Source organism: Pelmatolapia mariae, linkage group LG5 (genome assembly GCF_036321145.2).
Source record: "Pelmatolapia mariae isolate MD_Pm_ZW linkage group LG5, Pm_UMD_F_2, whole genome shotgun sequence".
NCBI lineage: Eukaryota > Metazoa > Chordata > Actinopteri > Cichliformes > Cichlidae > Pelmatolapia > Pelmatolapia mariae.
This window is the reverse complement of record NC_086231.1, coordinates 26,478,735-26,505,591: the sequence shown is the minus strand read 5'-3', so window position 1 is coordinate 26,505,591 and position 26,857 is coordinate 26,478,735. Positions and strand designations below refer to the sequence as shown.

General features: G+C 40.2%; 3 protein-coding genes across 6 annotated transcripts; all 3 read right to left on the bottom strand.

The window, feature by feature from the left end:
• Positions 1 to 315: 315 nt before the first annotated feature.
• On the bottom strand, positions 316 to 6,921 carry myorg (myogenesis regulating glycosidase (putative)). Of its 3 annotated transcripts, none has more exons than XM_063474505.1 (7): positions 6,815 to 6,921; positions 6,098 to 6,405; positions 5,973 to 6,023; positions 5,752 to 5,862; positions 4,804 to 5,645; positions 2,451 to 2,849; positions 316 to 2,268 (listed from the first exon to the last, which is right to left on the bottom strand). In XM_063474505.1, exons 6-7 carry the CDS (start codon positions 2,711 to 2,713, stop codon positions 477 to 479), a joined length of 2,055 nt encoding a protein of 684 aa, XP_063330575.1. In that variant the 5' UTR covers positions 2,714 to 2,849; positions 4,804 to 5,645; positions 5,752 to 5,862; positions 5,973 to 6,023; positions 6,098 to 6,405; positions 6,815 to 6,921; the 3' UTR covers positions 316 to 476. The 3 variants fall into 3 exon arrangements, with proteins under 3 accessions (XP_063330575.1, XP_063330577.1, XP_063330576.1); XM_063474507.1 differs by having other exon boundaries at positions 4,804 to 5,642; XM_063474506.1 differs by having other exon boundaries at positions 5,973 to 6,020.
• A 718-nt stretch (positions 6,922 to 7,639) lies between these two features.
• Positions 7,640 to 15,257, bottom strand: zgc:109965 (Nicalin-1-like). Its single transcript, XM_063474508.1, has 16 exons — positions 15,129 to 15,257; positions 13,593 to 13,755; positions 12,775 to 12,965; positions 12,462 to 12,606; positions 12,226 to 12,323; positions 12,014 to 12,091; positions 11,788 to 11,891; positions 11,257 to 11,345; positions 11,005 to 11,144; positions 10,730 to 10,908; positions 9,537 to 9,624; positions 9,350 to 9,388; positions 8,857 to 9,029; positions 8,704 to 8,757; positions 8,529 to 8,607; positions 7,640 to 8,289 (listed from the first exon to the last, which is right to left on the bottom strand). Exons 2-16 carry the CDS (start codon positions 13,726 to 13,728, stop codon positions 8,233 to 8,235), a joined length of 1,650 nt encoding a protein of 549 aa, XP_063330578.1. The 5' UTR covers positions 13,729 to 13,755; positions 15,129 to 15,257; the 3' UTR covers positions 7,640 to 8,232.
• Positions 15,258 to 15,541: 284 nt separating this feature from the next.
• On the bottom strand, positions 15,542 to 26,837 carry fam219aa (family with sequence similarity 219 member Aa). Of its 2 annotated transcripts, none has more exons than XM_063474503.1 (6): positions 26,606 to 26,837; positions 22,029 to 22,125; positions 21,353 to 21,446; positions 20,570 to 20,650; positions 18,946 to 19,021; positions 15,542 to 18,507 (listed from the first exon to the last, which is right to left on the bottom strand). In XM_063474503.1, the coding sequence occupies exons 1-6, from the start codon at positions 26,663 to 26,665 to the stop codon at positions 18,349 to 18,351; spliced, it is 567 nt and encodes a 188-aa protein (XP_063330573.1). In that variant the 5' UTR covers positions 26,666 to 26,837; the 3' UTR covers positions 15,542 to 18,348. The 2 variants fall into 2 exon arrangements, with proteins under 2 accessions (XP_063330573.1, XP_063330574.1); XM_063474504.1 differs by having other exon boundaries at positions 18,967 to 19,021.
• Between the last annotated feature and the right edge of the window lie 20 nt (positions 26,838 to 26,857).

Here is a 26,857-nt window from a genome sequence, read left to right as displayed (position 1 = left end):
GGCACATTAGTCTTGCTAGATCTGGTAAGACAAGTAGCTTATGGTGGCCATTGTTGGCTAATATTGCAAGCATACAAACATAAAAGATCGGTGTCTATCACATTTTACCATTTATCAGGATTAATTCTGCCAGACACCAGAAGTTATACGATTTCAGTTTAAATGACACTAAGCTATGATTCATTATACCATAAAATACTAAAGACAATGTTGTAATTATTAGTTTAAATCAAATTGGGGGGAAAAAAAATCAGCTATGATGAGGTTTTAAATGTTTTTGAGTGACAATGTTCACATTTGTAAAGTAATGTGCTGTTAAAATTTTAATTCCTATTAAAAAAAAAAAAAACATTTTTCCCCCACAAATCTGTCCATATAACATCCATCCACCCATCCATCGATAAAAGAGGACTTGTGAAGCTTGTCCCACAAGCAAATTGGAGCATAAAATAATCAAGACTGTTATTTACCTGCTGCTACACCCAAAGAAAATAGGCAATTTCATCCAGGTCTACAGGATAGTCTGTGAGGTGCAGTGGTTCCTTGATATCAAATCTCTCCCCCTTGTAGCTTCTCCAATGGCCAGCTGGGAGGTAGATGTCTCTCTCTTGCTTTCCAGGCTCTAAAACTGGGGCTACCATGAGGTCATCCCCAATCAGGAACTGGGAGTCAATTTTATAGGCTGTCTCATCACCTGTGGCAATCCACCACACTGGACGTATGATTGGGTCCCCAGTGCTCAGCACCTCGCTGGCCAGCTCCAGGACCCTTGGTGCCACAAGACTTTCATGGAGGGCAGTGTATTTCCGAGCAATTTCAACTACATCATCGCCGTACTCCCACGGTGGAATAGAAAACTGCATAGAGGGCATGAAGGCTGATAGCTCCAACCAGCGGATATAAAGTTCTCGGTCAGGTAATCCACGATTTCCATACGTGCGGTTCACATACGCGTTCCCTCCAATCATATCTGGTAAAATGAACTGGTAGCCCAGAATGCTGATGGTGAGCACTGCAGGAATAACAGATTTGAGACCCAACTCATAGCCCCAAACTGAGTCTCTGTCAATTGGTCTGAAAAAGCAGGATATGTTCTGGGACTGGTAACCACTGCGCGCCTCAGCTCTGTCATTGTACAGGCTTGCCATTTCTGTGTAACGTCTTGTGAAAATACTCGGGTCTCGAATGGATTCCAAAGTCTTAAATTTCCATGGTAAGTAGTTAGCCTCTCCTGCCTCAAATTTAAAAGAGGACACCCCATACCTGGATCGCAGTGAACGTAACTGGGAGGCAAACCAATCACGGGTTTCAGGGTTTGTGAAATCCAAGATGCCACCAATCCCATTCCACCAACGCACTAAGGCTGACAGTTGACCTGTAGGCTCTCGGACAAACAATCCCCTCTCTACACAGGTATGGAAGTTTTCTGAATCATGATTAACAAAAGGGTGAATCCAGAGAGACACCATAAAATCATCTGATTTCAGCTTATGAAACATAGCAGAGGCATTGGGGAACTTAACTGGGTCAAACTCAAAGTCCCCATAGTGGCGGGAATAGCCATCATCTAGTTCTATTTGGCTACAATTGAAGTTATACTTGCGAATGTTCGCAGCATATGTCAAAAGCTTTTCTTGGTCAATGTCAGTTTTATGTAATGCCCATGTTGACCAACTGGGATGGCGAAACATAACTTCGGCAGGCACTTTGTTTGGCTTGTTGAAGTATCTGCGGACCATGTACTTGTGTATGGATGTTACATCCGATCCCACACAAACTCTGTAGCTAAGTTCCGCACATGGCATCTCCCCTGGGTTTGGCTTAAAGGAACTATCATTATACCGTGCTTGGAAGTACATGGTCTTCTCTGTGTCATTCCAACCCAAATGGAAGGGCACAGAGTTATTGATCTTGATGGCAGTGGCATTAGATGAAAGCCAGTAACTCTCTAAAATTCCACCGAACTCATCACGATTCGAGTAGATGTCACTAGTAACAAATGGTTTTGGAGCCTGTTGGCCAGAAATAGAAATAGGCCAGTGCTGAACTGCTGACACTGCGCCTCCATACCAGTGTGCAAACTTGTATGTCATTGCATGCTCTACGGGAATGTCAGGAACCACTTCCTCCCAGCGCACACGGTAGCATTGGACAGTATCCTTGGGCCGTACTGTCTCAATGAAAAAAATCAGTTTTCTGTCTGTGGTGCGGACGCAGCTCAGAATCTCACCTTCTTTAGAGCAGGAATCTAAATCAAGGGTTCCTGACCTGTCAAGATTCAAAAATAATTATATGCATTATCTCTTTACACAAATCTCACATTTCTGTTAAATGACAAAAAGTTCAGCACATATTTAAAATAAAGGATTTGTACATCTAAAGGTCTCATTTTTTCTGCATATGGAAACTTAAATAGCAAAAAAATAAATAAAATAAATTGAAATACCAACCTGAAATCCATTCTGAAAACGATAGACCCTCCCTGGTTTCGGATGATGTAGCCATCTTTATTCAGATCCAGCAGCTCAGTCTTAAGCAGTTCTGCTTTGCGCAAAGAGGCTATGTAGTAACACCACGCAGTCACAGCTGCAATCACCAGCACTAACCCGATTACTCCAGCTCCAACTAAGGGTCGAGTGTCCTTGCTGAGTTTCTGCTTGGGGATAACATCTGTAATTGTGCCCCCCGCTCCACCTGGCACCACTTGGTACATGTTTGTGCTGTTCAGTGTGCAAATCCAAAAGTAGCTTTTCCACAGATCATCAATATGTTTTACAGGAAACCTCTTCTGTTTGACACTTGGAAGGTTCTCACATCTGTTTTTCTTCCTGCCATGACGATATACCAGTCTTTAAAAAAAAAAAAAAAAAAAAATTGGTGACGATGCAATATTTGTAGATTTCATATTAACACAGTATTTTGAGGAAATCAAACTTCAATTACTATTTTGATTCTTTATAAGAAAAATGTGCAGGAGTTTTAGTGCATTCATGTTTCTTTCAGTAGCAAACAGTCAGAATATACCAATGAAACTATCAAAGGACCTCCAGGAAAACAACCCCAGCTCCATCGGTGCTCTCAGTCCTTCTTGTTTCCCTGTCAGTTCAAAGCCTCCACTACATTTCCTGCGTTGTCTTACATGCTCTGCATTGCTGAACAAAGTGATTTCACAGCACTTAAAGGTATTAGGCTGTCAGGATGTAAACTTTAAAGATGTGTTTGAGATTTAACCAAACAAATCTACTGCCAATTACCCATAAAAAAAATAAGTAGATGTTCCCAGCAGTAATTCTAACCCTATGAGTTCAATTGAAAGAATACTCATTTGTATGTAAGGAGGCACAGAAGCAGAAAAGGGGATTTGGGCCTTAAACCTCTGCCAATGTCAGGAAGGAAAGTAAAGAATACTAAACATTGTGTTCTATCAAGCCCAACAAACCAAAACTCCAAGTAACCCACACATCATTCGGTGCGAGTTTGACAGCAGAGTAAACAAGTCTAACAAAAAGAAAACAGACAGAGATCCATTTGTAGTGCACCTCCCAGCGAAGGGAAGGCAGAAACTCTTATGGGTAAACTAATTAATGGCTGATGTTAGTTATTGTGGCTTTAACTAATCAGAGGAGATCTGATAAGAATGCACAGCCGATCGAGCGAAGTTCAGTCCTCTCCAACTCAGCTGCATGCTCACTAGTCCTAACTACACTTGATGCTCATGCTCTGCCCTGGCAGCAGGGGTCGATAATAAACAAATGCTGGCTATTAATTAGCAATCTAATTGACTGATTCTGTGTTCAACCAGCCTTGGTATAGATTTCCCCCAACAGCAGTAGTGATAACATAAGCCTATCATTAATTAACAGAACTAACTGCTGGTAGCTCTGAGATTCAATCAAGCTGCTGGACCCAGTTAGGAAATTTACCAAGAAAGTCAGAAGATGATTTACCATTTGTAGGAGTTATTCCACTTCTTTATTGTAATGGAAAACTACAAGGGTGGGTTTAAGAAATTAACCTATGACAGTTTGTGATTTGATATTGATTATATCAGGCTGAAACCAACACTTTGTTCAACAATTAATAGGTTTTTTCCACCAAGAAGTACCTAATTGTTTCATCCACACAATCCTGGAAAACTGTGCAAGAGGCCACAGTGACATCTTTCCATTTCTTACAAATATGCACGTGTGTGTGTAGACCAAATGATTTTTGCTTAGTTTTATGGAGCTAAAATTAAAAAAATTATGTGGCCAATCCTTTCTGCTCCAGTTTCAACGGCTTCTCACAAACAAACTCAAAGTTTTCAAGTACAGCATGTTCTTCTTCTAAAAGCTTTACACTGCATTTTTTTTGTTTAAGGTATTATCAAGAGGGCTCATATGCACCATTTCAGCTGATTCACTATCTACCATCACATGGAGGAAAAACAAACAGTGAAGTGCTGATAAAATCAGAGCAGCCATATGAGAAAGAAACCCTCCATCAGAGTCTACATCTAAGCTCGTGCGTGTGTGCAAAATTGACTGTTGTGTGCTGTGGAGTTTTTGCTTATATATCTGTCTCTTATTAACTGCATAAATCGTGCACTACAGACAACAACAGCGCATTTCTAAACATGTCTGAGTCTGTCGATGTATAGAGAGCAGTCGTTAGTTTTGCGCCTTAGTGGGTGGTGCGAGAAAGAAGAAAAATAACACGTAATCCATATGCACTATAATTTTCGCTCACACTTGTTGCCCTTTTCTCTTCGGTTTGTTAGATTTTAAATTACATTCATAGTTTATTTTTGGTTTTTTTGCCTACCGATCAGCAGCAGTCCCCCCGTCGACTCAAAGTACAACTTGTTTGCTTCTGTTCACACAAACAGCCCGTGAAAGGAATCAAAGCGTGCTGCTGGGTCTCCGCCCTGCACACGTCCATAAACGGCTGGGAAATGTAGTTCAGCAGAAAAGCAGCGCTCTGTGTTTTCTCATTCTGCTGCGCACGTGATAGTGTTGCATGCATAGACATGAGCAAATTACGCAATACTTCACAAAGAACCCGATGAACCTAAAAGTCACCAAAAAAGTGCAGTGTATACAGAAGTGAGGAATAGATCCTTAACAAAGTGAGGGAAATGCTTCCTTTATTTGTATCGACAGTGACGCACTTTCACTGCATTTGCTCTGGTAGTTGAAGACGACATCATACTGTATCATTGTATTGATTCCCTTTTAAAGATTGACACACGTTTTCCTCAGAAGATTCAAATTTCAAAAACTCACGTACAGCACATTAGGGCCTCAGAGCCTCATTTGATCGTCAAAATCATCTCATGAGAAGATCTTTGGTACCAATTGAGTGCTTAACTGCAAAAGTTTCCTTGCATGACACAATGAGATAACAGCTGTGCTTGTACACTCTACATGATTCACTCTTACACCTTGTCTCACTGGGTTAATTAACAGAGAATTAAGGAAAAGTTAACAATTGCTGGAGAGTAGCCTCAGGCTCTCCGTGGACCTCTTCGGGTCCCCAAATTACCATCTTGGAAACCAGAGCTCTAATAATCCTAATAAAGGCTTTCAGACACAAACTCTGGGTGTATGATGTAGTGTCCAGCTTGGTAGGGCTTCACCACATGGAAACAGCTGTAGCAACCACTGCTGAGGAACCAAAAGAGAGAAAAAAGATTATCAGCAGCTATTATTAAATGCACCAAAACAAAATGGGGGATATATTTCAATATATCACATTTGACTAAATAATCACCTGTTATCCCGGCTGCTGTTAGAACAGCACCTCTGGTATTTTGTCCGTACAAAGCTGCAAGGAGCTGCAGGAGTTTGGGCTCTTGTTTGAAGCGGAGCAGCTGTATTTTGCCTGTTCGAAAGAAGAAAAAAACTGTCTTTTTAATAGAATTACTAGGTTATCAATCAATAATGTTCGTCAGCCCTGAGACCATAAGAACAGGCCAAAGGTTATGTGCCTACCTGAGCTGCTGTGTTGAATGTGGATGGACATGCTTTTGATAACCCAGTCTGCTGCAAAGAGAATCACTCTAAATCACTGAGTATGTATCTCTGGTCTGTAGATGGAATATATAGAATATATTTACCTTTGTGGGCTCTTCAAAGCAGTGCTGAGGTGGATGTCAGTGCTCGGGGAAGGCTCAGTCAGTTGTAGTTTCTGCAGTTTATCAGCAGAGGGCATGGCTTGTACTGTTGATGGGTTGACAGGGGGCATGTTTTGTGTTTTGTCGGTTGTATTTAGATAGCTGTCAGAACAAGTTGTAACAGGACCGTGAAATGAAAAATGTCTGACAGGGGGGAAAAGAGGGCGGCCGAAGTCCACGGGGGGCAAGGGATGAAGAAGTGCATGGGTTGACCTATTGTTTGACTGAAGGCTCCTGGGAAACAGAAAGTCCTTGGGAGGCAAAGAACAAATGGGACACATACATGTAAATTTTCTTAACTCTATTCATCCGTGGATGAATAAATAAGCACGGAGAAATTCCTGCATAATAGATAGGATACAGCTGTTATGATTCACAGAAAAATGTGCACAACCAGTCAATTAGTAGGACACTTTTTTTAATATAGCCAAACAAAAAACAATGCATAGAGCAGTAGGTATTGCCTCAGATAATCCTGTCTGCCTGAAATGAGCTATATTTTTCATATTTTCTGAATCACCCAGGGTGATATAGTATAACTTCTAATTTTGGAGACAAATTTGAAAAAAAAGAATAAAGAAATTCCAAAATTTCAAACAGTCACCCTGGCCTTTCATTCACACAGATCACGTAGGCAGTATTGAAAGCTGTGTGTCTTACCGCCCGGGGCTGAGGGTTGTTCCTACGGTGGGCAGAGGTCGGTCGAAGTTGTGCTCTTTTCACTGTGCCTGGAGATCTGAACTGTTCATTGTACACTGTGATGTATAGTTGGGGAACCATCTTCACTGACTGCCTTACTTACTTTTCCACTGCTTACATCCAGATCAGTCTGCCTGAATGGAGCATGCAGCATCACTCACCTCCCCCTGACACCTGCTAACTCCACCCCTTCCCCGAAAACAGTGTACCTCCTCTTTGTATTACCTTTGTCTGTGTGTTTGTTTGTTTGTTTGGAAATATTGTCTAATATTTATGGGGGTTTATTGTTCCTGGAGTGTGAATACCACCTGTCATATTTATATATTATTTATTCTATATTTATATAACAACATGACATTTCTCTTGCATCAGTAGTTATAAATCCTGCATGAAACCCTGTCAGCCTCCAAATTGATAAAACTTTTTGTTTAACCTGGAGCTATTCTGATTAATGTACTCTGTTGGAAGGAAAGCAGATTAAGGGCATCCTTGCTGAAGCAGAAAAACTCTTTGTGCTACCTGAGCACTCGGCCACTAATCCTCCTTAGCTGCAAGCCCCCTGCAGAGACACACATACCTGGGGTCACAGCCCATGACCTATTTCCCTCCCAGGGGCCTTTACAAATAAGCCAACACTGATCTCCAACACTTCTGGCCGTTCAGCTGCCTCGTAGCTAAAATAAACTCAGCGCTATCAGATCAGCAGAAAAGGAGTGAAACAGCAGAGAAATGGGGCTTCTAAAAATCTTCACCACCACCACCACCACCACCACCACCCAGTGTCACCTCTGTTCACTGTCAGCTTGCCACATAAGCATTAATAATTTACCAAGCGCTGTAGGGTGCCTTTGTGTCTCCAGCGCTCTCACTGACTTATCTGTGACAGGAACTGGCTGTTCATCTAGTGAAGCGGTTGGGGCCTCGTTTGACAGCCATGTTAAGGCCAGTCAAATCCACGCGAACAGATGCAGAGCAGAGGATATGGGGAATCATAGTAATGATCTGGCAGGAGTGTCCTTCACAGGAGCTCAAATCAGATCCAGGGCTGTGCGTTCCCAGCTTTGATACAGTTTTCATACAGCTTGAAACAACTTCTTTATTTTGTTTCATTTCGTTTCAAACGGCACACTCTGAGCCTGTTAATGTAAGTAATTTTCACAGTTAAGTGACTTCAAGTGTAATGAAAGGTACAAACATCTTTAAAAAACAAACAAATAAACAAACAAAAAATTTACATTTCAAAGTAAATTCCCACTTTATATGAGATGCATATGATCATGCAAAGAGGCTTCCTGCTGCACACCCGGCAAATGTCCAACATGTGCAGAGCTGACTTCAAAGCGCTTGTCATGGAGTCGGTGGTCGAAGTCGTAGTGGATTCAGTGGTGCTTAGTTTTAACTGCTGCTTTTAGTTTTGTGTAGAGAAAACCAAAATTCTGTTAAAAGAGAAAGAATAGGTTATTTTAACCTGGTAGTGTTTTTAGACTACAGTGCTGTAGCTGTACTGTCTACAGTTCCTTGTAAACAGTGCAGTTTACAGTTTACAAGGAACTGTACAAGGAACTGTAAACTGTACTGTCTACAGTTCCTTGTAAACAGCGCAGTTTACATGGAAATATGGAATACAGTATGATTAGATAATATAATATGGACGTCAAAGAGTGCATTAACACACCTGGATTGCGTAGTAAACAATACCCAGGTAAGCAGCAATGCAGCCTCCCAGGAACAGATCAAAGGCTGCAGGCTTCACTCTGAATGAAAAAAATGCACATTAGAGTTTTAATGGGTTATTAAATTTAACATATACACTAAAATTTAAAAACAGATATAATAATACCAATATCTACCTGTACATGACTATTGGTTGGCTCATTTGATCAAAGAAGGTAATATCAGGATCCCTGCAGGAAGAAATGTTGTTGATCATTATTATTGTTGTCGTGGTATGACCGATTGGATTGAAAAGATGTGCTTTCTACTCAGATAGCTGTATTTTTTACCTCTTGTCCTGTCGGAAGGTGTGTCTGTGGACTTGCTGCAGATAGCGCTTGAATTCGTGCTCCAGTGAGTTGACCAGCAAGATATGACTGGGTTCCTTATCCAGCAGCTGAGTAGCCCGAGGGACTGATGTCAGGAAAGACATCAAACTGGAGATACGACTGTCCTGAATGTCCTGAATTACAGATTTGGATGTGGGTTTTGCAGAGGGAAAAAAGAAATCACACAAAACTCAGCTTCTACTCTGCATGCATCAGTTCTTACGATTTAAAAAATAGACTCTGTTTAGACTTTTTCAGTTACATGTAGATATAAATCTTTAAGAAATGACATTAAAACATGTTTTAATAAATAACCTCAGTGATCCATCCCTAACCTTCAGATGATTATGAGGAATAAGCTGCTGAAAGACTCAAACACTGTGTCATGTCTCTAAACTAACACCAGAGGTCAGCACTTCTCTGTACATACCAATCAAAATAACTGGGAACTTACCAGCTGGCCCTTGAAAACTTGCACATCCTTTGGTGAACCCTTGTGAAAAAAAACAAAAAAACACACACACACACACACAGTAATGACACATTAACATGGCTATTTTAAAGCAATGCCGACGTAATGAAAATATACTTTCTGCCTTTATTATATTTACAGTATGCTGTGTTTTCATGCATTCAGTCACCTTGTCAGAGAGATTGTACATGTAGCGGGCCAGCGCTTCTGCTATGATGATGCCATTTCGCTTAAGTTTCCGGAAATCCACTTTCAACCTATAGGTGATAGTCACATGAGTAAATATCTTTTAATGCCCTGTGAAAATACACTTAACTCAACAATCTGTTGGACAAAAACACAGTTTTGTAATTTTGTAAAGTACACCACTACGGTGGATTTTAAATCAAACAATCAAGACGTGTTTGAAGAGCAGGCTTTCAACTTTGATTCAGAGGGTTTTACATGATAAAAATCTGCATAGTTGAACTGTGAACAATGAGTTTTGCAGCATTTGGCTGAATCTAAGTAAAGAGTATAGCCCTGTACACTTCCAAATTCATCCTGCTGCTTACATAAGCAGTCACATCATCAATAAACAATAGTGACCCAGTCCCAACGTCTCCCATACGTGCCTATGCTATAACATTGACTCCACAATGTTTAACAGATGCTTCAGATCACAAGCTGTTTCTATCCATCTCTGCACTTCTCAAAGAGTAATCTGGCCTCCCTTTTCTTTATTATAACCAGTGGTTTTCACCCTCTGTATTTCCATCCCAAAGGCTTCTTTAGATTGTAGATTGATCAATGATCTAGCTCCTCAAAAGTGTTCTTGACTTGGTTAGATATTGTGAAGTTGTCTTAACCATGGAAATAATTCTGTGATCATGTACTTTAGCTGCCTTTTTTGGTCTAACCAAACCACAGACCCACCCCTTTTTAAGAATATACTGTGTGCTCTCTCTATGATAGTTAGTTCTGAATTTTTCAGCCTAATGATGGCCTCCCTCACCTCCTTAGTCTTATATTAAAAATTACAGTGAAACACTATAAAACAAATTGGACGCTTTGAGTCAAACTGAGATATTATATCTGCTTCATTAGTCATGAAAAGCAAGGGAACAGTCCTCAGCTGGCTATGAGACTGCTTGTCAGTCAATTGTCTAATTAATTTTGAGCCTCTGAAACTGAAGGACTGAATATAAAAAAATGTCTGTCGGTGTAAACCTTTTGTAAAAGCTGAACAGCTGACTTTATTCACACATTAATTCTTTTACTTAAAATACACTATTGTGGTGTACAGGGACAAACAACCTGGGCCTCAATGCTCTTCAGATAGCTCAAATACTACTAATAATAATATCCATAAACAAAACTTGCATGGTGTCTAGTATAGAGCCACGAAGTTCAGATTTAGGATCTTCCAGATGAGACAGAGTGAAGCCCAGGATCCTGCGTAGGCTGTAGCGCTCATGCTCCCAGGCTACAGTAGACTCCACAAGATTGATCTTTTTATGAACCAACCCCACCTTCACCCAGGGAAATCTGGAGGAAACCACCTGGAGGGCAGTTAAATAAGATATTTGCACAAATTACTAAGACTGATGAGATCTGGTTGCTTTTCTTGCAGGTGTAGAAACAGCTCCGCTGGTTACCTCCTCCAGTTGTTGGATGAAAGACTGCATTGGCGTGTCGGGTTTAGGAGGGCGGGAGACGTGCATGTACAGCTCATCGCCGTTGGCCAGTGTGTCCAAGCACAGGACAAATGCCACATTGTCATGGAGAAGGCTGGACTCTGGATGGAAAATATTTGGCTTTAAAAACCTGACATTTGTGTTTTAATTCACATTAGCACATACAGCACACAGCCCACTCATGTTCAGTGAGTGGCAAAGCTGAAAACTCACCAGCGTGGTCTAAATTCTCTTCAATCCACCTCTTTGTTCCAAGGAAATTGTATTTTCCTCCTCCGGTCAAGGAGAACATTAAATTAAATCTAAAACACACACATACACACACAAAAAAAAAAAAAATTATTCAACAGCTTAACTTATTAACCATAACTGACCTGCACTGGCTGTTAGTTTTCCTCAAGGGTATTGTCCGATCACTATCAGTCACTCAAAGCAACATCATTAGAGCCATGCAATTACAAAAGCTTTCACAGTCCAGCTGAGGTTACAATGAAAGCTAAGTTTGAAGATAGGTGTGGTCCCTGAGTAGTGAGTAACAAGGCCCTAATTTTCCTTTCCTGTTTTACTTTTAAGTGTATACTTCCTCCATACAGAATACAGTATCTTTATCCAGCAGCATATTATCTTGTTCAAAGACAGGCACAGCGGGAAAATTCATTGGAATTGCTGCGTGTTCATCTGCTTTGTAGAGACATTTATCGTCTTTGCCTTCGCTTTGTAATCTTACAATGAATTGGAACTTACTGTGGTCTGGTTCTGGGACTACTGTAGAGTTTTTGGAAGAGACGGGCCAACTCAATTAGGATTGTGACACCACCGGCATTTGAGTCTGCTCCATGAGACAACCACTGTAAAATGCACACACACACATATCCATTTACGGTTCGAGCACAGTCTGACACTCTATCTGCTAAAATTTACACCTAATTTTAGAGGTTAGAACTCTGAAGTGTTTTAGGATTTGACTCACAGGGGCAAGCCCATAAGAGTCATAGTGGGCTGCGATGACTATAGTGGGTGCATCCTCTACTGCTCCTAGAAGAACTCCCTGAAATAAACATCCCCAGGCATATATCACAGAACCAAAGTGCATTTGCAAGCAGATTGAAAATTATTTAACTGATATTGGATGATCTAATCAATTTTATTCCTCTATGGGGAATTATTGGGTCCCAAACTCACCTCCAGTGTGATTATAGCATTGTCAGTGGTGGCCTTAATTGGGGCACTGTTGATCACTAAAATCTGAAAAGCTGTAGCCGTGACCATACTGCGGAGGACTGTCAACAAAAGAAGAAATGCACCAGAACCGTGAGTAATACTGTAACAGTGATCACTTTCTTTTTAGTTTTCCCCGTGCATTAGTCCAAACAACCACCATTAAGTATTTGCATGTATCTCGTTGTTGTATCACTTACCTCTGACAAAAATGGATGATGTCCGGGTGGCTGCAGCCTGTTTCACCTCCTCATACATGTAGAGCAGCTGTTCATCCTCAGGTGCCACATACACTGGCATGAGGGTCTCCTTCTGCAAGGTCTCGCTTTCACTCACCATAAATGACTGAGAGACAAAATGATTTACTTAAACCAAAGGGTCGAGAAACAATTGTAATCTTGATTAAGAGTTTCTTAATATCTTCCTTACAATCCTGTTTTCTTCTGATTTCCTTAGTAATTGAGTGATGTGTCTATAACAGAATGAATGCTTTTAATTATTCTAATTTATTACCTCTACTGCATTGTGAGGGATACTGGAGATATTTTGGGGCAGCAGGATCAGGATGGCAGCTGCATTTTTTCGCTGGGCCTCGGAGTATTTTTCTATAGTGAAGTCTTCCACCTTCATTATCACACAACGGCGGGTTAGCGATGGCTCTTCTGCTGAGCGTGCCTCCGCAACAACAATGGCTCCACGACAGCCTCGGCGAACGAGACAAGAGAAGGCAAATGATACATAAATACCAACTTGGGCAACATAGAAACTCTACTTTAAACGCAGCTTCCTCTTCCTGTTTTTTTACACAGAAAAAAAGCCTTTAGCAAACCAATCTGTTTCCAGTGGCAGTGACCACAAGCTCTCAGTGGTCAAGAAATATTAGTTCCCTCAGTCAGCTGTAATTTTTAGGTTAAAAAAAATCCTGTTGGAAGACCATGCCTCGGCTTTCCAGCTAATCTGCACATTTAAAAGAAAATACACTGAAAATGGTTTCCTTAGAATTTGAAATATAATTTATGCTCAGAATAGGTTCTATATAATTATCCATTTTTTCCTATATTCCTATAAAATGCTCTAAAATTGGTTACCAGATTTGTAGTGGTTTCATGAGCACCCAGGTTAAACTATAATTTGAGTTTAACACAGACAAACTCTTTTCCTGGAACATACTGATTTCAAAATATCCTTTCAGCACCAAAGCTTGAATATGCATCATATGGCACATTTAAGATCAAACAAAAAATAGGCAAGATTTTAAATTTAGAAGCAATTTTATGCTACAGATTTGTCATTTTTCTTTTTTTATAATATATAGGTGTGTCTGAACGTACCATACTTATGCTGTCCCAGGTTGTACTGTTGCATCCTATATGCAGTGAACTCATAGGACGACACGGCAGGGAGAGCGGAGCCATGCAGAGACTGCACGCAAAGCAGCAGTGCAATGGCAGCTGTGCTCAGCAACATGATGTGGCATCCAGTTGTGATCTCAGGCTAGTGAGGATGGTTAATGTTAGACTTCATAAGAGACCAGACTTCCTTCAGTGCTGTACAAAAGTCTGGAGCCACCCTTCATTTATTGCTTCCACGAAGCCAGACGTTCTTGGAATTTTTATTTAAAGTGGTCTTTAGCAATAATTCTTCATGCTTTCTGAAGATCTTTAGACAGTGGCATGTTTTTTACTAATACTGAAACCAGTCCTTGTACCTGATTATTTTAAGAGCTAAGCCACTTAACACTAACATACAAATTGAACAAGTGGAGGAAAAGTGGAAGGCCTAAAAACTATCTAGAGCAGATGAATGATATTTGGAAGTCATGTTCTTAAGAGATAAGATCCACTAAATCCACCTGACACAGATCTCAAGAGACGCATCAGTTGGCCTTCAGCTGGCCTACTGTTCACCGAATCCTCAACAGTGGAAGGATGGGTGTCAAGAAGCAATTCAGAATCCAGGGATGGGGAGAAAAGGCTGAGGTGTACCAAATTATACAAGAACTGCGAGCAAAATCAGTGGCAATTGTAAATCTTTGGTTCAAATCATCATTAATATGTACAGATTTGTACCTGTGAGAGGTACAACAAGCCTACAGCTTACATGGTGGAGGCTCTGTCATGCTTTCAGGCTCTTCTCAAAACTGATGGAATTATCAATTCCATCAATGCCGAAAAGTGCCATCAGATTTTGATCCACCATGCAATACCATTTGAAAAGCATTATGAGAATGATCCCAAACATACTCCCAATGCAGTAAAAGCATACCTGGATAGAAAAACACAAAATGGCTCACTATTAATCATGGATTGGTTTCCCCAGAGCTTTGACCTCAACATTAACAACATCCAAAAAGAGCTTTGATTGCACTTCTAGAGGCCTGGAGAACTATTCCTGAGGATGACTCAAAGAAATGACAAAAAAAACTTGCCTAAGAGAATTCAGGCTGTATTGAAGAATAAAGGTGGTCATACCAAATATTAACTTTCAAGCTGGTTAGAATTGTATAAACTGTTTTTGCCTTTTAAACCGTATTTCCATTTATGTTTCCACATGTTAGATATAAAGAAATGAGGGGTGACTCAAGACATTTGCACATTATATGTATTATAATATTTTGTGTTTAAATAAAGTCTTTGATAGGGCCAACAGTGTAAGGCAGAACAGATAAGGTGACAGTAATCACCCTATTCACCACAGGTTTTACAAATACCATACAAGTTTCTAGATGGATGAAAATAAGGTATTCATCATCACCTACTAACCAGTATGTGAATCTTAACCAGGAATTCCTTGGATAAGGAGCCCTTCTCTGTTCACAGTGACATTTCCGAACACAAAGTCAGTCACTAACAGAAAATGTTCCTCACCTGTCCTCCTGCAGTCTTTTCTCATGAGGCTTTCTTTCTTCCTTCCTCAACTTCGGTGTTACTCCTTCCACATGGACACATGCTACCGTTAACTCCTGGGATTCAAGGCGTCTAGGTAAGCCACCATTCACCATCTGCTCCAGAGGGATCAACTCAAAGCTAATCACAAATGCCCAACCCCCCGCACTCACTACTCCATCAATCTATCGTTCCCTCCCTCCCCACCTTGCCCGTTTTGGACGTAATGTCATATACTTCAGTAGGCAATCACCCATTACCAGCAGAGTCTCTGCAGGGAAGGCAAGGGAACTCTTCCAGCCAGTAGCTGTTTGTTTCATCTCCTGCAGGGAAAACTACCCGAGTCTAAAGAAGTTAAAGAATATAACTGGATATTACAGAGTCACATGGCACCATCAAAGTTGAGATATCTAATATTTATTTATTTTTTTGATATGTTGTACTATACACAGAACTTTAACACTATTAAAATCTAAATGGAACCTGTTCACAATCATCATAACAACAAATAAAAAGCTTCAGTCTGTGTATGAATTATTTCCCACATGTGAAAGTAAACAAAAAACACACAACTGCAAATAAATAGCTTCAATTACAAGAAATTACCCTAAACTCAAGTCAGTGAAGAAGTCAGCTACACCTTAATTTATACATCAGCCACAAGTATTGCAATCAGTAGAAGATAATTGTGATGACTTGTGTGAAAATCCATTAGGATGATGTTAATGGTGAAAAAAAAGAAAAATACAGCTCCACAGTCACACGCAATCACTTCCTCCTCATATATGCTAACTGTGCATCCACCTACTAGCTACACTGGTGACATTTTAAATTACCTACTGTGCTGTTGATGGACTTTTCTACTTTTTGCACATGATTTTATTGTCTAAACACATGGCACCTTTTTGCAAAATGTAAACTATTTTTAGACTTTTTAGTGTGCACTTTTCTAAATCAAATGCTGCAGAAACACTGAGGTTCTATCAGGGATAAAAGGGAAATAAGCAATATTTTCTGAATTGTTAATTCAGATAAATAGTTTTTTTAGTTATCTCTATCCAATCAACTTTTAGTTGTTTTATGCTATAAATACAGTACTACTTCCTTATATAGTACAGTGCAAAGGTTCATCTCTTGATGACCACCACTACAAACTTAAACATAAACAACAAAAAGCAAAAGCAAGATCACAAAGCAGGAGTCCTTTAGGAGGTAAACATTACACACTGTATCTCCAATCACATCAACCTTTTAGATCTTGATTGTTACTGGTGCTTTTTGTAGTCTTTCATTATCATAACAGAAAAACATAAAAGAAATCAAAACATTATCAGCTTTGACAGAACCCCCAGAAACACAGCCGCACATCTAACAAGAGACTCAAAATGAGGCTCTGCATTGTAGATGCGCAGTATTTGTAACTCCTTGAATATTCGTCAGTACTTCTTGTTACTATACACTGCAATTCAATGTAAAGTGCACACAGACTCACAGGTACACTATCAGCTACGTTTCATTCAAGCTGTAGAGCTCATCGATTTTGAAATTATTTTAAAGAGATGGTGTCTCTGAATGCTTCATGATCACAAACAGTGGTACACTTCTAAAAGCTCATTACTTGAATTTTTCTGAAGCAGCTGGCGCGACCTTACATGATCATTTCTTTTGGAGTCGATTTACGTTCAAGTGACTTTTACCATCAACCACAAAATAAATATGATGTCTGCAGACTTCTGCCAATCTTCAGAGTAATAAAATCATTAAAAAGAATAAAGGAAAACAAATAATGCTCTTTCAGTACATTTAAACAACAAATAAACAGTTTCTATAGAACCTGAAAATAGTGAATGGCATAAAGCACTGTCAACATATGCTACACGTACAGATTCTGTCCCCACATCAATGAGTTCTATTATTACTCAAGAAATATGCACTCGTTTCTTACTTTACAAAAAAAAACAAAACGTAAAAATGAAAAGGGATGGCATGTTAATGTTCCTATCAAAAAAAAGAAGAAGAATGAGGGAAAATAGAGGAAAAATATAAGATTAAAAAAAGAAAATCAGCATCCAAGCATTATGAGATCACTTCAACATGCTTCAGAAGCCTGTATGTGTGACCAATACTACATCCCTACCAATGTATTTCCCATTTCCAAGCCCTTTTCTTTCTACTACTTTCCTAAGTTTATGTGAACCGTCACTGAGGGAGGCTAATGCAGACAAACACACTTTAAGTACACACTTACTCGCTGAGCTGACACTATATGGTTTCACTAGATTTACTGATATTACAGTATGTGAACCTAAATGAGATTAACTATGTTTCTGAAAGCACATTAATGTCTCCTCAGCACAAGGATGTGCTAAGGGCTCAATAAAAACGGATAAATTATCTGCACAGGCTGGTCATCTGGGCACAGTGTTAACAGGCAACATGCATTTTTCTGCTTCTTTTTTTTTTAACTAAATATAAAACAACGGCCCAGTACAATCTTTGTGTTAAAGATAAACATGTAAAAGAAAAAAATAAATAAAAAGAAAAAAATCTGGATTACTACTTTGTTATAGCATTAGTGTTTTATCGGCAGCTGGATGGTTTAGCACGGTGTTCCTGGGCTTAATCAGACACATCACGTTTGACACATATATACACAGGAAGACAAAGCAGACTGGCTGAAAGAAAAGAAAAAGAAAAACAATGGCCACTACAAAGCTTCCGATCTCTTCTTGTCCTTTGTGTACATTAGTAGAAGAAGTCATCTGCTTGAATGGGCGGATGACGCGGTAATAACAACCTGTCACCATCACACGTATTTGGTTGAGCTCCTGTCATCCTATTTTACAGTTTTTTTTCTTTACCAGTGTTGCACCATCGCGGTCCGTTTAAGCCAGAAAATCCACAAGCATGAGATGGAAGTTCAAACAAAGTCGTGTGTTTCTCTTAGAGGTAATGTTTCTGCCATCAGTCGAGTCCCTTTTGAACCAACAATGCAGAAGTAAGATGCACAGATCCTACCATAGGAGGAACATGCACAGATACTGTACATATTCAATTTTCGCATTTATAAACCCTTGGTTGTTGTTGTTTTTTCCCTTTGTGCCTTTGCCAGCCTTTAATTTTTCTTCCTCTGTTGCCACTCTGGTCAGTTGTTGGCCTCAGTACAGGTGGCATGGAGGAGACTGTGTAGGTGGGGTTAGTGCTACTGGATTTGACAGGCTGTGGAGGGAGCAGCCTGGCAGCACATACAAGTGGGGTTGACTGCTTTAGGAGGGATCAGATCCAGATCCTCATCATCCGGAATCTCATCAAGTCGGTAACCGTCCTTCAGGAGCTGGATGTTCAGGTCCTGGTTGATCTGCTGTAAAACCCGAAGAAACAAGGCATCAGGCATCAACTTTCTATGCTGATTCTAGAAATATATAGCATAGATCAATAGAGAGAAAATAAATCTTTGTAGTCTAAATTAATAAAAAGACACACAAAGCAGAAATATAGCAGAGTACAGAGAACTTACTGATGTAATGGCTTGAGTCAAGAACCCAAAGAATATAAATAATTTATATATTTATTCTACTCTAAGTGGAAGAAATGAAAAGGAACAAATCTATCCAGATGACAATTATGGAGAAGTCATTACAGGTGAGTGTGAGTGAAAGATCGAAGACGCCAGTGTACACTTGAATGGACGCACATACGCACAGACATCTGGTGTGACAAAGGAAGTGTGTGATCACATGGCGGTTTTCGTGATTTCACCACACGATGCTGTGAAACAATATAATATGTGTATAAATACCTGGTCCCTCAGACATCTCACCTCGGCTGAGGAATATCCTGATGAGGAGTATCTGGACATGTCAAAGTCATCGTCACTGCAAGACAGGATATCAGTGGTTAGACATTAAAAATGGGGTGGGGCTGGGGGGCGTCTATGTAACAGTTAGTTGTAGTGATAATGAAATAGTGGGAATTGAAGCCGGTCGCAGCGGTTGCAGTATCCCAATTTATATTTTGATTACGGTTAACAGAACTCAGTCTACTGATTCATGACTGCCTGTATCACATTTACAGCCTCTATTGGGGTTATTTATTCTCCAGATAAAGATATTTAAATTTTAAGACTTGCAAACCTCCACAGCTCAACTAGAAACTCAGAAGCTATTATCCAACATAATGCATGCAGTTTACACTACCTGAGCAGCACTTCTCTTTGAAAAGGGATTACATTAATTAAAGCTGTTATATTCATCTTTCTAAGTAAATCTGAATGTAACCTTTGAAGGGAAACATAAGGTGGTGAAATTTCCAAACTACTGGACCTCACAGAAACATTTTTTCTAGTTTCATGTTAAACACTCTTAGTTAAGACAAAGCTGTCGTAAATCGCTTATTACAGCCTGATGAATGTCCCTCATGCACGATGAGATATGCGCTCATGAGATCTGATCATTAGCATAACCAACGCCTCCATAACTACTCTATATTTAGCAGAGTCAGTGGAGGCTTTAGAGGACCAGAAACAATTAAAAATGTGTGTTTGATCAGGGCTGTAGTGAGAAAAAGGAACTAAAAGTGTTAATTAGAATGCGATACAACATCTTTGGTAAGTGGTCCGTGACTAACATGAAATTTATCAAATGATAGAGATAAGAAATAACAGAATATTATAGCCTGCATTAGGTTGTGTTAAAGTCTTGAGTGATGCTGGACAAACAACAGCAGAATGACTGTGAGGCATTTGGCTGAGAGACTTTTAGGAAAAATTACTGTATCGTGTATGTGGCAATGAAAAAAATATGTAATTAAAAATAGTAAATTAAATTTTCTTTAATTTCTGTATCATATTTAAGCTCAAAATTTATTCAGACAAAGGTTTCGTCTATTTTTGTCCTGTTGCCTTCGTAGAGAAAGATGATATAGAGATATATAGAGAGTAAAACAGGGAGACATTGAGTGAAGGATGTGTACATGAATCTAAAATGTGAACAATGAACAAATGGGCATCCCGCGAGGCTGTGAGTCAGAGAAAGCTTGTCAGACAGAGTATATGATGCAATACATGATGTAAGCTTTGTTGGCTATCAGAGAGCTCATTTTACAAGACCGGGTTTGCCACATGTAGCAACACAAGGGGGTGCGAAGGGTGGGACTCATCTGTGTCAAATACTGTCCTGCTGGCACAGGGTGGATGTGAGCGCTCTCTTTGAGCTGCTTTTGCCTGTCCAAATCCTCACCCCGCTATCCTCTAATCCGGAGCCCTGGGAGAGGCTTTGCCCCTTTTTAGGATACCGGCTGTTAGGGACTCTCTCAAGTTACTCTTTGGATTAATATGCCGGCGTGACAGAGAAAGGCCTACAAAAAATACAAGTTCTACAAGGCAGTTTGTCTTTTTAGCTCATCTGCACTCTTCCCAAAACTACCTGTCTGTGTCCAGCGCTACCAGAGGCTTCTCATCTGGGCTCTGGTCTAAGGAGGAGTAGCCTTTGTTTGGCACCACCAGCCTACAAAAGAGAATGGAGAAGAGCACACTTCTATATTAGAAGTAAACTTAAAAAAGCAATCAGCACATGTCCTTCACATTTGTGAAGAAATCTAACACAACATTACCTGCAATACCTGCAAATGTAAAAGTCATAGAATCAAATAACAGCATTTGATATTTGTGATATGTATGCCATTCATTTCCCCCTAAATTGAGGCTAATCTGTAGCTTTCCAACTGCAGGCAGTGCCAGATTATCTTTCTGCCTGAGAGAATGTGGGTTCAGACCAGTGGGTAGCCTTTCTTATAGTTCCACTAATCCACCAGGGAGTGGGATTAAACAGATGCGACAGTAGTCAATACTGTGGGTTGCACTTGTTTCACTCACAAGGTTTTAACACTTGTATCAGCATTCCCACTCACAAACCACCAAATTTGCCTTTGCTAAAAAGCCGTATTGCATTCTGCTATAGCATTAAGGAGTCTGATGGCATCCCAAGCAGCCCTGCAGCAAATAAATCCTTTTCAGAGGACGCAGTCCTCACGTTTTGCATTTCAGGCTCTTTGAGTTTCAGCCCTGAATGGGGAACTGAAGATAGAAAAAAAATTGAAAAAAAACCCCCAAAACATATTGTTTGTGATGCTAATGAGCGCAAAGTGTAACATTTGCGGCTGAGCGGGTCAGAATAACAGAGAAACAAACAGGCAGTGGAAGCCGCTACCTTGTCCTGGCATTCTTCTTGGGTTGTTGATTGACAGGACTTCCCACGGTGCCATTCTTCACCGATCCCTTCCTGGCAAGGTCCCTCTGTTTCTCTGGGCAACCACAGGATGTGAGGTCATCAGTAAATGCACCAATTAAGCTAAAAACACTGGCATTGTTCCTTGACTGTTTTTTTTTTTTTTTTTAAATCGAGTTTCCTGTTTTCATGTCAAAATTGCTTTATCCAAATGCAGTCTATATAATACAGTATGCCACAGTGTAGTGAACCAAGGTTACTGTGAGGTGTAAGGTCATTTTAATATGGCATCTATTAGGACTGTCCCATATCAGCCAAGTTTTGATTGGTTGTTTAGCCACAAAAAAAAAAAAAAGAAAAAAACATCAAGGTCAACAAGAAGAAGTGGCAACACACACAGCATCCGTTAGACAGATGGTCTCTGTAGTTATTAGACAGTAAGAAAGACTGCAAATAATAAGGAAAATAATTTCATTGACATCCAGTATAGATAAGAAATATCACATGGTGCTCGATGTTTATGACCTCATCTTGACTTTGGATGACACAGCAAAGCAAACCTGCATACTGTGGTATCCCACAGCAAAGGCAATTGATTTCTATATGATAAACATGAAGACATGTCATGCATTGATTTGCGGTGTGTTGACTACAATACCTATTTGGACCTGCAGTGGCGAGGGCTTGTAGTTCATGGCCACACTTTCTCCCTTAGTGTCAGGCTCTGCCTCTGAGGTGGAAGATGCTGCGGGGTCCTAGAGAAAAAGAAATATGTGTTAGGTTGTGTTTCTTTATTTACGACTGGCATTTAACTCTTTACTGTAGAGGTATGTGAGACTGAACAAAGTCCAGTCAACTCACTCAGACGAGAGTGATTGTCTGATTTATTACTAACCAACAAAGCTGGCAAATCAGCCTGCTTTAGAACCTACTCGGGTAAAGCACCCTGGAAAGTTTCCTGCAGCCTTCTATCGCTGCCTGGATTGCAGCATCAATAGGCTTGAGTGTTCGGCCTATGTTAGCAGCTCTCTCTTTCATGTGTGAGCAAGTGGTGATTGCATGGGGAGTTGGCTGTGGGAGAACAGAGGGGGTTGCTGTTGAAGCCACACTTTCGCCAGATTGAGCGAGGGGAGCTAGGCCGCACTTGGCCTCCTCTTCTCACAGAGCTGCACATTATGTTGATCCCACAGGCTTCCCCTTGTTGCGCTATGTGGGAGTCAGCGGGCCACATGAACGAAGGCTACCAGGCATTTGGCTTTCGATAACTTTGAATACTCTCCAGAGAAATGGGTGCCATATTTAAAGAAGGCTTTAAGCAAGTAAATATCTGGAGCTGAAATTTGACACTTTAAGTTAAAAATTCATACCAGTGGTGTATCTGAAATAGCGTATGCTCCCTGTATGAATATGCTATGACAAAATGAATAAGTAGTGGTGGATGGCTGAAACACTTACAATACTATACCAGTTCAGGTCAATTCTAAAAGACAAATAGAGCTGATCTATAATCATTTAGCAGAGACAGTAAATAGATTACTGTTCCTCTCGGAGAGGACATGATGCTGCGTTTTGCAATTGTAAAGAATGTAAACTAGAACCGCACCAAAATGTAATGGGTTTTTCCTCTGCCAAAATTCCGCCTCCAAACCAAGTTTCATCACACTCAGCTTGGGAAGTTTGCATCTTCTTGCTGACAAACTGCCAGACAAACAACAATATTATTATATTTTAGTTTAATATCACATTTAAATGGTGAAATATTTTTAGAATTGCTGAATAATAAAAGAGATGCTTTGCAGTTACATATCAGTCTGTTTATGGGTGAAAAAAGCTGAGTAAGCAGACAGTGCTGGCAATTATGTAACATTAGATAAGATAAACCTATTGTGCCTCATTTTAGGAACACAGTATTCATCTACAAATTATATACAGCAAACAGTTTTGCATTTACAGTAAACCGGTCTGCATTTTATTTATATATTATGCACTCTGTGCCAGTTGGACATGTAGAGCTCCAAGGACAGTAGAGCAAATTCGATGATCTTCTGTGCTGTGTTGACGACTCTCTGGATTGCTGTCTTTTCCTGAGCAGTGCAGCTGGCAAACCTCACTGGGATGTAGCATGCCAGTGCACTTTCAATAGAGCATCTACAGAAAGCCAAACAGCAGCTCCTTGGCTCAGGAAGTGGAGCTGCTGTTTGTGCCATCTTGATCAGGACAGATAGTAATAACTGCTGTGAAGGGTAAAGTTTAGTTGTAGCAACTGACTAACAGAAAAGAAGGCGTTCACCTCGGCTTTAGGGTTTCCCCCATTAGCAATTCCCAGTTGGGCTTTGTAGGATGGACATGTAGCTGCAGATTTGGGAATAAAACATGCAGCTATTTTCTGCATGAACTTGTTTCAGTCACATATGGATAAATGCCGAACTGTTTGCTTCTATGGGATGTAAAAATTAAATGTATTTATTAACATATTTATTTTTAGATACATTTTAAAATGATGAAAATCCTCTTACAATTATGACCTCATTAAAAAAAAGATAAGCTAAAAGATAAAAAGCTATTTTCAACAAGTGACCCATAGCAGGTAGCTCTGCATGTTTGATTGAGGAGTTTTTACACTGGATGCCCTTCCTGACACAACCCTAAAGGGAATTAGTGTCTCCTCCCAGGATCAAACCAGGGATCTTTCACATATTAGACAAATGTGTAGACCAGTAGGCTATCGAGCCACCCGCAATGTATGTTAGATCCAAATTCCAAACAACTGTAAAACAGAGCAGTTTGTGCGTGCATTTTCAGCAGCGCAACCATTAAAACCAAAAAAAAATTCATGAAAACTGCAATAGTGGATACGATACACACATTAAAGGAGGTTGTGAAATCACAGCACACAGATGAGGTATTCCCACCATAACAAGCACAAATATCTTCTGTTCTGTGACAGGCCCGTCCCTTAGATCCTCAGGCTTACCCACCGGATTTTTACTTTGCTTCTTCGCGCTTTCCTTCCACTACAGAAAGATGCTGTGATGTTGTACGGTCACACCGCCTGTCAAATAAATCCTTTTGAAAATTTTCAGCTGAGCCTGCCAGTGAATAATGAATAGGATTCGGTATTAAGCTGTTAAAACAGCCCTGGAATATGACAACCCAGAACACCTTGCATTAGGTAGAAGGTTGGCCCAAAGAATTGAATTTAACATTTCCAAACCCAAATGATAATCAAGCCATTGTGGAGGATATTAGGTGGCAATGAGATGAGATTAAATTGAACTAGACCTTATAAAACATTCATTAAGAGCATAGATATTCCCCAAAGACCGTGTATTGACTGCTGACAACTACTGATGAAAGATTAAAGGATGATCTATGACACTTGGGGCATTATATTTATTTATATGTATGACAATAAAACATGGGCCATCGGCCTGACCTTCATCATGCATTCGCATACACATTCATTCACTCTGTCGTCCTGCTTGCAACCTCTTTTCTACCTGTGATGATGAAGTGCCACAAGGTTGCTGACACGGCATAAGCACCAAGCGATTGCTAGGATTATGCATCACGGCCATCCACTAGCCAATAGCAGCTAAGACTGATACATCAGGTGGCCTTTAAAACAACTGAATGCTTTCCTTATGCAAGGCAGTGATGACTATATTACTGTCTCAGTGTGTTGCAGGGAAATCTTCCATAAATAGATGTAGCCTACAGTAATCACTGTCAGATGTTCTTGTGCTGAAGAGCATAAAAGGGAAGTTCTCGGGGAAGTTGCTTTTTTTTTTCCACTGAAAGAAAAAATATCATATAGAAAAGGAATTAAACAGCTCAAAATTGAGTATTAATCTGATTTATTTGTGTGAAACAGAGTCCTGACAAAGAGGCAGGTGCCATGAGCATTCAAGCATCCCATTCACAATGAAGTTATTAGCATTAAAATGCACGGCCATATGTGGCTCAGTGGCTGAGATCGTGAGCTGAACTATAAAATAATATTTTTAAACCCACATCGCCTTTTACAGTTGAAAGATGAAAAGGAATACACAATGTGATTTCAAGACTTTTAGGGCACGTGCTGACCAACGCCACTGTATGCACAGCCCAAGCAGGGCCATCTCTGATTCAGCTTCACAAGGAAACCTCTCTGGATGAAACACGAGTGCAGACTGATCTGATCTTAACACAGCAAGGTGATCGCTGCTGCACAAAGCAAACGAGACTTTGTGAGGGAAGCCTGTTCTTGTGTGAGTTCCTCAGGGGTAGTAAGGCTGGAAAAGCACGGGTATAATATGAACAGTATGACTTGGAGCACTGCTTTTGCCTAACCCCCTGAGGCAAACGCTTAAAAAGAAAAAAAAAAGAAAAAAGGGCAGCTGTTTGAGGCTGCTTTGTTTCACATGTGAAGAAGAAGGCTTCTGTGTTAGTACTATCTCGCAGTGATGTACTGCTGATATAAAAGCACTTAAAAATGAACGCAAAACTGAACGCATGAATGAGGCCAGTTGTTCAATTTGTCACTAGTGACCACGACTTATTTTAAATCTAGAGTGAGAGAAACATTATAAGCAGAAGGAAACGGTAATGACATGAGTTGCTGGTGCTGAAGTAAATCCATTTCAATTTTTCTGACAGGTCTCGAAACTTGTCAGTGGGTAAAATATGCAGGGACTATCCTCTTACTTTGGGCCTGCTCGAGCCAACTATTACCACACTTCAGTCCGCAGTATGGGTATGGACACAAAGCTTCGATTCACGCGATCATTTGGACTCACCCATCCCGACCCAAATAAGACGTCACCAAATGACGAAATGTGAAAACAGTGAGCTGTGTCAGCTATTGATGTAAACAAGCGCATACTGACGTGAATTTGAAAGAATCACGATTTCTGCAAAGTGCGCAGTTTAATTGCTATATAGGAAAAAAAAAGTAACGGCTTGTTCATCTATCAGTTATTACATGTAATGCTAATATATTTATCGTACAGAGAAACCAACAGACGCGTTCCTTTCCTTTCCATCTATAGATGGTCGATTTACACCCATCCCACAGCTTGTCCCAGAGCTCCAAATTTTTATCGGCTAGCTCAGAGGCAGATTACATGACACGGCTATCACTATAAAACCACACAGGCGACACTAAAACTTGCCCTTTTGCCTACATTATAAACTGATTTACATGAGATTTGTATTTTGTTTTTTGGGTGGGGGGATTTGTTTTTCGTCTCTTACCAGAGGCTGTGTCTCTCCGTTAACTGGAGGCACTTGGAACCTGTCGATTTCTTCCATCATTTTGCCAAAGCGTCGCAGAAAACGATGCAGGGGTTTAAGCTGTACGTCGAATGTACTCGAACTATGCCAGGTTTATGGTGGTCGGCAGTCGGCATCCTTCGTTAATCAGCATGATAGCTGCTCGTTTTCTTCCATCCTGACAGAGGTGACTCGACAGCAAAACAGCAGTACCGCCCCACTTCCGGGTCTATA